Source organism: Halyomorpha halys, unplaced genomic scaffold (assembly GCF_000696795.3).
Source record: "Halyomorpha halys isolate HHAL.00 unplaced genomic scaffold, Hhal_1.1 Scaffold97.1, whole genome shotgun sequence".
Lineage (NCBI taxonomy): Eukaryota > Metazoa > Arthropoda > Insecta > Hemiptera > Pentatomidae > Halyomorpha > Halyomorpha halys.
Window position 1 is genome coordinate 635,328 of NW_027108815.1, and position 12,589 is coordinate 647,916.

General features: G+C 30.6%; 1 protein-coding gene across 13 annotated transcripts in view; it reads right to left on the reverse strand.

The window, feature by feature from the left end:
* The window catches only part of Asator (tau-tubulin kinase asator), a 255,590-nt gene that overhangs the window by 185,121 nt on the left and 57,880 nt on the right, over positions 1–12,589 (reverse strand). For 7 of the 13 annotated variants that reach the window (XR_010843331.1, XM_067047144.1, XM_067047141.1 and 4 more), the window contains exon 1: positions 6,349–6,377. The exons of 5 other annotated variants lie outside the window; for them this stretch is intronic. Coding sequence is in view for 6 of the 8 variants with exons in the window: in XM_067047144.1 (XP_066903245.1) it covers positions 6,349–6,362 (14 nt within the window). In the remaining 2 variants the exon portion in view is untranslated. Of the gene's footprint in view, positions 1–874; positions 974–6,348; positions 6,378–12,589 lie in introns of those variants that run through there. One more of the 13 variants, XM_014415290.2, reaches the window with a different exon arrangement.

The following is a 12,589-nucleotide window of genomic DNA, read 5'->3' on the forward strand; positions in this document are numbered from 1 at the left end:
AAGATCAGTAGTTAGTGGATTTGTTTTGAAAAAATCTATATCTCAAAAACCACTTGACGTACAGATGTATTTTAGCACTCAAATTAAAGCTAGTTAAAGTTCCTGTAAAATAGTTTATAATGTTTATCTTTGTAGTACTTGAAGTAGTTTCTTTTCTATTCAGGTATATAGAGTGCTGTTTTGAATTTTAATTAAATATATTAATGGACGACCAAGTTGGGTTTTTATGTATATATATTTTTGCTATATTTAAAATGTTTATTATTTATTATACTTTTGATTATAATTCTATTTCATGTTTCGTGAAGAAAAAAAAAGCCATGTTCAGATAAGAGTGAAAATTGTAAAATTAAAGTAATGGAAAATATATACATATATATAAAGAATGAAAAATAACTGAAAATAAAAATGAAAATTTATAAAGGAAAAAGAAAAAAAAAACAATCATGCATCACTAACATATAATTCAAATTTTTAATACTATGATTGTTTGTATAGGTTAAAAAAAATATATATTTTTTTTTACGTTAAGCATACTGTGTAAGAGTCAACCTAATGCAGTTGGCCGGCAAAAGATTTTTATTAAAGTTTTTTCTCTCAAGTATTCACAATCGAAAACTTTTAATGATTATTTTAAGAAAAAAAAATAAAAAATAGTCATAGCGGAAACTGATAGTACGACAGTACTTCCACGGCAGTAAATGTCACGATATTAATGGATCCGACACATACACAAATATCACTGTATGAGGAATGGCACTTCGATTTCGAATCTTAGCAAAATGTTTCAACCAGATGATATTGACAAATCAATTGCATATTTAACTCCCTGGTAACACGATACGGTAACACACTAAGGAAAAAAAGAACTTACCACTAGAAAAGATAGAAGAGATGAAATGAAGCGGTAAACAAGTTAAACAGAATATCTCGGGAGTGAATCTGACTATGTTTTCCTCGTGTCAGCTTGCAGCCTACGGCCTTGGTTTTGTTTTAGTACAATTATACGAATCAGGGCATTATGTAACAGGGAGAAACCTACTACATCGTCGTAATGTAAAGTTTGTTTATGAACATATAGGAAAATGATTTTTTAAAAAAATTAACGATTCCTCAATTTTATTATTATTAATTTTTATTTTAAAAATTAAAACTTTTTATTGAAAAAAAATTCAATCTATCACAATCAAGGGAACTAATAAAAAAAAAAAATAATATAATATAACAATCGATCCATATAAATATAAACGTAGGCCCATAACTGAGTAACCACAACAACCCCAGGTAGGCACCACTGGTGATAGTGTTACGTAGACATAGAAGAACGGGAAGAAAAAAAATGCAGTTATTGCACCCCAATTTTTCCTTACTTTAATAAAAACTATGTGTAATTACTAGTCAAAATTGATGAGTCTGCCAAGAATAGGTAGAGGGAATAAAAAATGTCGGCTGTTTCAAAACGTTAAAAAAACAATAATATTTTATTCGGAGCTTAAAAACTACCAACAACTCTAAAATAATTAAGAGAGCATTATTTAAAGCAGACTAAATTTGCAAAAATATTAGACCTAATAGAGCTATTTATTTACGTTCAATAGTTCTAGATATATATCCTTCTTAAAATCAACGTTACATAAAATGTACACAAAGAATAGTAATTAGCAAATTTATTATCAAATATCTATATCTCAAAAACCATTCGACGTAAAAATATCTATTAACAATCAAATTAAAGCTCTCTAAGTAATAGTTTTCGTGATATTTTCTAAAATAAATTGATTTATAGTTGTTCGGACAATAAGTTTGATTTATGAAAAAATTATCTCAGGAACCATTCGACGTACAGATGTCTTTCACTCAAATTAAAGCTAGTTAAAGTTCCTGTAAAATAGTTTATAATGTTTATCTTTGTAGTACTTGAAGTAGTTTCTATGATATTTGACAAAATAAATTCACAAAATGTTAATTTATAGTTGTTCGCATAAAATGTTGGATTTTTGAAAAATATATCTCAAGAACCATAAGACGTACAGATATCTACCAGCACTAAAAATGAAGGTAATTTAACTTATTATAAATCAGTTTATGGCACGTATTTTTGTAGGGGTAGTAGTTTTTATGATATTCTCATATGATTATAAATTTTGCATATGAAAATTTTAGTATACTACTACTTCTACGAATATTAGAGTAATAAATTACGCTATAGTACATTAAAATAGCTCTTATTTGAGAGATGGCAGACATCTTTATGTAAAATGGTTACGGAGATATATATTTACATAAATTAAAAATAGTATCCGAACAACTAGAAATAAAGAATTTGTGTTTATTCTGTCGAATATCATGAAAATACTATTCCTACGAAAATAAACGTCAAAAATTACATTAAAGTCCATTAAACTAGCTTTAATTTGAGTTCTAATAGACATATGTACGTTGAATTTAAAGATATAGATTTCTCAAAATAAATTCACTTACTACTGATCTCTCAGTACATTTTTTTATAGAATGTTGCTTTTTAACAAGCTATACCTCGAATACTATTGGACGTAAATAGATCGATTAAGGCTTATCTTTTAGCAAATTTACTCTACTTTAAATAATTTTCTCTTAGGTTTTCTAGTATTGTTGGTAGTTTTAAAGATATAGAGGTCCGAATGAAATTTCTTTTTTTAACTTTCTGAAACAGTCGCCATTTTTTTATTTTCTTGAACTATAATTGGCAGATTCATAAATTTTGACTAGTAATTATATATTGTTTAAATTTTAGTAATCAAAAATTGGGGTGAAATAATTTTTTTCCCCTCCTGGGCTCTTGTGTGTGTACAAACGTATCAAAATAATATTGTACTATAATACATGAGCATTGTTCCCTGAATTGCACAAAACCAGTTTATTGTGTATTTTTGAACTCAATGTTAAATTATGTAATGTATTATAGACTATATAATTGATGTTTTGATTATTTTACTTTGCATTATTTTAATTGTAGTTTTCGAAAGTACTATTCGCTTGCGGCAATCAGTTTGGGATCTACAGAAAAGTGTGGATAATTTAGTATGATTACTTTGAACTTTGGATTAAATCCAATTATCTCTATTAAACAGTTAATCTTGCTGATTATAAACTCGCTCAGTAATTAGTTTACCCATAGTGATTTGTTGTGTAGGACTGCAAGAGGGTCCACTGCACACCCACGCCCCTGTAAAGGACACTAAAGAAGAGGATACGCCCACATCGCTCGTCCCGTCCAATCACAATCTCTGTTAGCTTTAGCGTTGTTAAACACTTCTTCTTATTGGACGGTTAATGGGCGGATCCCTGTTATTATTATTATTGTACAGGATTAAGTGTAAAAACTGAAAATAAAGAAAAACGTTTCTAAGAGGTCCATTAACACTCAATGGGTCTTCTTTACGTTGTATTAAAAGTAAAATGTTTTACCATGTTAAATTTTATAAGTATAAGATTGTGAGCAGCCCTATTTAAAGTCATGTTAAATACATAAGAGCTCCATGTAATTGTTTACTTCTAAGTTGATTAAAGTAATTTATTACAGCATGCCTAAAGAGGAAGTTGCGTGTAAGTTTGGTAACCGAATGTCTTGTTGATCTTCTAACTGGTGAGGAAGAGAATCAAGATGAACAAGTTGACAACAATCATTACATTATTATTATTGCCATCCATTAATTTATTAGTTATTTAAACATCCAAAACAATACTAACACAAACTACAAGCATGTACAATAAACAAAATGGTGACGAGCTCAGCTGGTCTGCTTCGTGACGTCATTCTCCATTTAACAGACTCTCAGGCATGTTTCATGTTATATCGTTTTAACATCGTAAAAGAAGGAAATATTTCTCCATTTAACATGAGTTTTTCATTTTAACAAGCTTTAACATGTTAAACTAAAGATCATGAATACCACTTCTGTTTAAGAGATATTTGCATTGCACATTGAAATTTGGTGGTTATGGGGACGTTGTCCTATTAAAAAGAACTTGATAAAATTGGTTTGCGAAATTTCCACTAAATAGTTCTTACAAGACATTGAAACAAGCAAGTACAAGAGCCCAGGGGAAAAAAAGTTATTTCACCTCAATTTTTGATTACTTTAATGAATATGTTTAATTACTAGCCAAAATTGGGGAGTCTGCCAAGTATAGTCAGGGAGAATATAAAATGGCGGCTGTTTCAAAAATATTAGAGAAAAATGATTTGTAATTCGGATTTTAAATTAACAACATTAGAATACCAAATAGAACATCATTAAAAGTAGAGTAACTTTGCTAAAATATGAACCCTAGAAGAACTAATTTTGAATGCTATAAAGTAGTTTATTACGTTCATCTTCTTGTGATTAGTAGTTTTTATAATAATTTCCAAAATAAATTCACAAAACGTTGATTTCTAGTTTTTCGGACAAAAGTTTTGATTTATGAAAAACTATATTTCAGGAACCATTGGACGTAGAGATGTCCCTTAGCAACTAAATTAAAGATAGTTTAACGTACTATAAGGTAGTTTTTAATGTTTTTTTTCTTAGAAGTGTGTATATGCTCATCATAAGGAGCTCCGAATAAAAAGTTTTTATTTTTGACGTTTTGACACAGACGCTATTTTTTATTACCCCTAAATATACTTAGCAAACTCATTAAGCTAGACTAGTAATTATACATAGTTTTTATTAAAGTAATGACAGACTTTTTCCTCCTCTTGCGCTCTTGTACTAAGATGTGAAGGCACATGAAAATTAGATGGGGAAATCCAGATTTTTTTTTTTTAATAGAAATTTTAAATTTTAATAATTAAACATTAACATAATTATAACATTATTTTTTTTTTTTTTAAGTCGCCGACCCCATAATATTTTTATATGCACGCAATCATTGCAAAACTAGACTCGAGATTGTTGCCAAGCCTACGCCAGTATATCTTACCTGTCCCAAAACTAAGTCCAATATCTCTGACATCTGTGTTCCAAATACATTATGTTATATATTACATTTTTTTAAATATTGCATCCAAGATTTTACAACGTCCCTTTGCCAATTTAGATAAAATTTATTTAGAATGATTTTTTTTTTTATTTTCAAATACTTTACGTAACATGAGCCGAAGGCTTGAGTGGATATAAATAAAAACTTAGAAGTAGCGAAGTAGTATAGTTTAAAATAACTAAAAACAAATAAAGTGCAATAAATAATTCATAATATTAATAAAAAGTATAGTAAATAAAATTATATTATTGAATGATTATCTTTCATATTTCAAGCCATCTCCAAGAAAACAATAAAGACAAAAATTATAGAAATAATAAATAGCAATGAAAAAAAAAAAATGACATGAACTGTATAAACTATAATTTAATGATATAATGTAGAAATTACAATTCAGGTTAAAAAAAATTATAGATTTTATGTTCCAAGATATGCAGAATTTAAACATCTAATTAAAAAAAAATTCTAGGCCTATAGGCTATAATTTTTAGATTTGCCCCCTAAACCACAGGTCACTCCAGGATGATCCCCGAAAACAAAAATTATCTAAATTGGCCAAATTTGAAAAAAAAAAAAAAGTCATTTTTAAACCTAATCATATTATTAAAATACATCTTTATGATATAATAATTTTTACATTAAATATTCTAAAAGATCTTAATGACTTTGCTGACCCATTATTTTATAAGTTCGACTGTTAGTTTAACAAAGGAAATAAATATGTGCAGCTACAACCCATGAAGGGTCATGAGTTTTCTCTATTAAGGTCGGGCGTAGCCCAACCAACAGGGTTGACTCACGGCTACAGTAAAAGAATAAATAATTATCTGCCACAGCCACATCCGAACGAGGTTCCTTGGAGCTATTAGCGCAGTGCCTTATCACTGAGCCACTCCGCTCCCCAATATAGAAAATATTAATAAAAAGTCAATTGCTAATATAATACTAGCTTCAGAATAAATTCAAAAATGACTTTAAAACAGTTTTGAAGCTAAGCATATAGGTCATATCATGATTCTTTACTGCAGCTATAAAGGGACACGAAAGGACATAAAGTCGGTCCCAAGTGAGTTGAACTCACACGATCCTGACCGAACCTACGATTATATTAAAACAGAAATAGCCCCTGGTACTTATCGAAATAAATCTAAAGATAATAATTATATAAATAAATCAGTAAATATAAATTAAATTTTAAAAGAGAAATCAATATTTCTAATTGATTCAACTTTTTAAAAAATCTAAAACAACTAAATAACTCTGAGTGTATTTTATAATGTATTTGCACCTGCGCTATATAAAACATGACACATCATGAAATAACATATCACAGCTACTTACGTATTTAGAGCCATCAAAATATAAATAAAGAATAAAATTACCTGCAACAAAAAGAAACAAAAATTAGATACAACATTACATAAAAAACAAAACATTTTTTGTTATAAACAAATGCATATATTATATTTATAAAATATAATGAAAGCCATTTTTACTTTCACTTCCGTATATATGCAATATATAAGTGTGTGAAAGTGAATTGTGATCGGGAAAATTTCGAATTTGAAGTATTCCAAAAAATATTGTCTTGCAAATGTTTTGTGTAAGTTCGTGAGCAGGCGTGCTCAAAAACAAAACTTTGTAAGAAAACGAAATCACATTTTTACGGTGGCCTATATATCTGAGATGTCTCAGCTACTTACGTTAAAATCTACCGACTGGAAGTGCATTTTTTTTTTTTTTTAAATAATTTATTTATTGAAATTTACAACTGTATACACATATATACAACAAGTAAATTTGCTGAAGGTGACATAGTGACATGATAAAAACATGTGGAGAATCTACCCACTGATAGAACTCCAAAAACATTTCTAGAGGAGAAGATCTCGAGGCCATCTTCTTTTCAGACGCCTAGGACGATTATTAGGTAATGAAAGAGAAACCAGGTTAGAAACAAGTGGATTTGGGTGGTTGAGAAGTTTATTATGGAAGGAACGGTATCTGGTTCTGGCCAAATCGGCAACATATCGGATATTGAGGTCCTGATGGATGACTTGATTTGTGACAAAGTAAGAAGCATTAAGGATTTTACGAAGGATTTTGGACTGTAAGGATTGGATTCTGGAGGAATTCGATGGTATAGTGGAGCCCCAAAGCTCAACTCCGTTTGTCCAGATAGGCGTTATAATAGTCATGTAGATCAGTCTTTTGTAATGGATTGGCAATTTAGACCGTTTGTCTAGTAAATGTTGCAATAGTCGGAATCTATGAGCAGTTTCTTGTCTTTTTAGTCTTGTATGAGGATTCCATGTCAGTCGTTTGTCCAGATGTAGTCCTAGGAAGTGCATTTAAAATCGATTTTTCATATTGTTTTCTATTTTCTCGAAAACGACTTTAATGATTTTTAATAAATCCGCCATGCCAATATAGAATGATATGTCATTTTATACCAGCTCGGTCTTATCCTGGTTGAAATAGTCTGACAGGGCTTAAATGATTATTTTTAAAAAATTAAAGTAAGAAGATGACCTCGGGATCTTCTCTTCTAGAAATGTTATTGGAGTTCTACCAATGGGTAGATTCTCCACATGTTTGCATCATGTCACTTTCTCACCTATAGCAAATTTACTTGTTGTATATATGTTATACAGTTGTAAATAACAATAAATAAATGATTAAAAAAAAAAAATTAAAGTACTTTTAATTTTGTTTATTTGAAATAAATAAACAGTTCATTTTTTTAGTAATAATAAACAATAAATAAATACAAAATATTAAAGAGTTTTATGAATAACAAAAGCAGAAAAAAAGAAAAACAGAGGCATTGAATTTGTACGTGAAAAACCGAAGCCATCTTAACAATTTAATTTTCTTTTTTAACAGATTTTGTATTAAAAAAAAAACCTTGAAAATCTTTTCTTGAAATTTTCCTGTCATAACTACTTTTAATCCATATATATCGAAGTTTAGGGTACATGCAAATTACTTACTGCTAAAATTATATTGGAGACATTTATTATGCCCAAACATTTTTAGATGTTTCGAGATGTCTAGAAAGAAATCGAACTCTCGTGATTTTCGGCCCATTCGTATAAAAGTTATTAATAACGTAACGTTATCTCGCCTTATTACGTTTCTTATACTGAATTCTACGTACTAGATAACATCACCACCCAAGCACGATAAAGTCAGATACCAAAGCACGTTCGACCCCCGTTTGTAAGAATTTCTTGATAAAATAAGTTAACAACCTCAAAGTAATAAAATATCTTCCCGGAGAACGTCAGGGGGTTAAATCCATTAAACCATAAGGATTAATTATTGGACTGTAGATTGTTGATGTGAGATACGCTATTTGCGATTCGCATAAATCTGATTTTTAATTTTATGTTTTGATGTGGCTTAAACTAGTGGACTTGTGTGAAAGGAATGCGAGTGAAAGTGGTAAAGTATTGAATATTTTTTTCAATTTAAATTTAACTAATCATTAATTAAACTATCTTAAAGTCTCCTCTTCCCTTATTAAGGACCATTGCTCCCCGGGGGTCTTAATGGGGCGGGTCCGGCGGGGAAGGATGGCCTTTTTTATGCTATGATCTCCTCTTGTGAGATTGTGACTTCTATAAATGGCATAATATAATTACAATATATATTACAAGTACACTTACTTTATAACTTCTATATATTATCTAAAAGTTTTTAAATTAGCCAATATTTTTGGGACTACTTTAACTATTAAATAGTCCTTCATAAGAGATAGATCTAACCCTTATTAATATTGTTTGGCGTAGATTATTTAAATTTTTAACATTAATTTCAACTATTTATAATAAAAAAACAAAATATATTTAGTATACTTTTTAATATTATATGTATATATATGGAATTTAACAGACCTAATAACAGACTCTCAACCATATTATATCGTTTTAACATGGTAAAAGAAGGTAATGTTTCTCCATTTAACATAACTTTTATAATTTAACAAGTTTTGACATGTTAAACTAAAGATCATGAATACCCCTATTATGATGCAGATATTTTTTTTTAAATTCAACAAACCCTCTAGGTAGAATAGTTTTGCGCAGTTGCAATCCCCCCCCCCTCCATTCACTACAAAACCAGAAGCCTCTTACCTCCTCTCGAGTGGGCGCAGCGGGGCTAGAATCGATTCATCGAGTGAGAAGGGTTCATGCATCGACAGCTGACAAAGAGGCTACAGTACCTCCCAATCCGGTGCAATCCAGGCTCTTTCAGCGCACTCTATTGTGTTGCGGGGACATTACCTCCCGCCAATTGCCACCGCGTTCGATTTGGCTCAATGAGATAGCGCCGCTTCGAAACGATCTGTTTCCTATTTCCTCGGCCATTTAGACCTCTGGCACATCCTTTATTTTCGTTTGATCAGTCTTTATTTCTTCTTTTATTTATTTTTCTTTTTTTAGCAGATAAATCACTTTTTATCTAAGCGAATCAGTGAATAAGAGTACGATATAGTTTTTTTTTTTTCTTTTGCGACACAATTTGTTTTTCTCATCGTCCATATAAACATCATGGATAAAGAAAAAATCATGAATTCAAATTATTAAATCTATTGTTTTATTTACCTAGCTGCCCTTCAGGCTTGCATCCCTACTTCGTAACTACAGGAATAGTACCCTGTAGGACGAGATTGGAGAACTTATGGCTGGCACCCGTATGTCTCATCCTACCTTTTCACCTCCTAATCAACTACCTTACCTGTACTGAGCACGCATTATCGAGGCCTTCTTGATCAAGAGTACATTAGGGGTATACATGATCTATGTTAAAGCGTGTTAAATGGAAAAACTCCTGTTAAATCGAAAAAAATTGCCTTCTTTTGCCGTGGTAAAACGAAATAACATTTAACATGGCTGAGAGTCTGTTACTTGGTCAGTTAAATCGAGAATGACGTCACACAATAGACCAGTTGAGATCGCCGCCATATTAGTTGTTGTGACTTTCAATACAGTTGTCAATTAGCTCATCTTCATTCTCTTCTTCACAAGTTTGAAGATCAATAAGACACTCATAAGCTAAACTTTCACACAAATTCCACTTTTCACTCACTCTAGGCATGTTTTAATTAATTACTTAAATCAAAACTGAAGTAAACAATAACATGAGGGTCTGGAAGGAAGGTTATAAACATAAAGGCTTATACAACAAGTTGCTGAGAAAATCCGCTAGGGACTCTTATGCATTTAACGTTTAACATGACTTCAAATAGGGCTGCTCACAATCCTATAGTTATAACATTTAACATGGTAAAACATATAACATTTAACACAACATCATGAATACCCCTATTACATAATATCAATTGGAGTCAGATCTAACACAACCACCTCTACAATGTGATGAATTGTATGAATTCCCACTTAGTAAGTTCGTGTAACTACTAACATCTAGGTAGCGGTAACAGTTAGGCTTTGGCATAAAGAATCGAATGTCCCCATGCTAGATTATTTCCCGCACCATAGCCACGCATATGGACATTAGAAAAAATAAAATAAAATAAGTACTCCTACCACTCATGAAGGGTCAGGGGTGCAGCTCTTTGTAGAAAAGTACTGATACTAAACCTACTGTTGTAGAAGGGGGTGATTTTGTCAGAAACACGCTCCATACCAAATTTTTACCCAATTAAGTGCTGACTCAGCACTCACAGGTATTCGAACCCGAGTCCATGGAGTTAGTAGCACAGTTCGTTACCACTGAGCTACCCGCTCCCACTATAGACATTATTTAATAATTTTACAAAATATAAAAATTTTAATGATTTTAATTAGCATTTAAAACGAATTCGAACGCAAAACTAGCAACAGATATGTATATTCTAAAATATACGTGGAATTCAGTTTTAGATCGGTTCCTATTAACCTAAACCAGTGCAAATCTGACAAAAGACCAACTGCCAACAAGAAAACCATTAATCTTATCCTACGCTTTTAGATTTCTACTGTAAATAGACCAAAAATGATTCCAAATTTAGATATTCCAAAAATAATATATTCTTTTAAAAATATAGTTTAGATAATTATACTCAAACTAAGAGAATAGTTTACAACCACAGTTGAACGTACATAGGTAATTAATTAATGAATAAAAATTCATTCCAGATAATATCGCTAGAGAAGGGAAAAATGAATTATTGACAGTAAACCAAGCTACCTAAATACAGTGGTATGCTAAAACACACTACGTACTTATATGTAATATGTGCTTACGATTTTTAAAAAAATAATTGTTTTTTTTAATTATTAACACTAAATAAAATACCGTTGGTTGGGTTTGTAGATGATTTGATATTATGGGGTGATGACAAAGAAACTATAGAACTAAATACAACCACGCTAAAAACTCCAGTAAGGAATATATGGTTAGCAGTAGAAACGCGATCAATTTCGGTGATATAGATATAGGAGGAAATATGTTTGAACAAGTATATAGGTTTAAGTTTTTTGGTTATATGGTAACTGGAAAAAACGAAATTGATGAGGAAATAAAAGCTAGGTTGAAGGCGGGAAATGCTTATTATTTTTCCATTTCGAAACTGCTTAGCTCGCGCATTCTATCGAAAAACTTAAAAATTAAAGTTTATAAAACTATTATCCTTCCCACTATTCTTTATTGATGTGAGAATTTAGAACTTTTAGAATTAAGAAGATTACACAACGCTGAATTATGGGACCTACACCCGGTAAATATAATTCAGTTTTCAACTAAATATAATTCAATAAGGTTGAAGTGCTTAGTAACGAGCGGATCACTAAAATGTTAAGAAATACTGAACCAACGGATAAACGTCCGAGGGGTAGTCCAAAACGTAGATGGGAGTATTGCGTTAAAACAGATTTAGTGGAATTGGGTTTGGAGGGGCATCACTGGAAGGATGTATGCAGAGAGCGTTTGGTGGTATCGGCATCGAACCTTAGGGTTCGTTAGGCTTTTATTATTATTATTATTATTTTAGTTAGTAACACTAAATACTTAATCCTATCATCACATCCGACGACAGCATAACTCATTTTCGGTGATTTGTCACTAATGTAGAGTTTACTAAAAGTTTTATTTTAAATTTATGGGATCTTTCAAAATTGCCACTTTAAGTAAGCACACATAAAAAAAAAAAAAATAAGATGAAAACGTTGTAAATAACGGAAAATCTAGAAATGAATTAAAATGTCGAAACCAAATAACTAGGTTATAACTAATACACAAGTTAAAAAAAATAAATTAATTAAAAGGGGATAAAATAAATTTAAAAACAAATAAATAAGATTATAAGTTAAAAAAAAAAAGGTTTTTGTGAAATGTCCTTGTTTTTATTTATTTATTTGGTTCTTCGCCCATCTTCTGGATGAGCCATCCAAAAAAAAAAATCACCATCCCATAAAGTACTTACTTTTTGTGAATACATATTTAATTTATGAAAGGAATATGGTCCGGGTGCGGTAAAAAAAAAACTCAAATAGTAGAAATATACTATTTTAATGAGCCAACGTTTCGCCCCACGTTGCAGGGCTTCTTCAGGGCTATTTTGATGGCAGTCAAA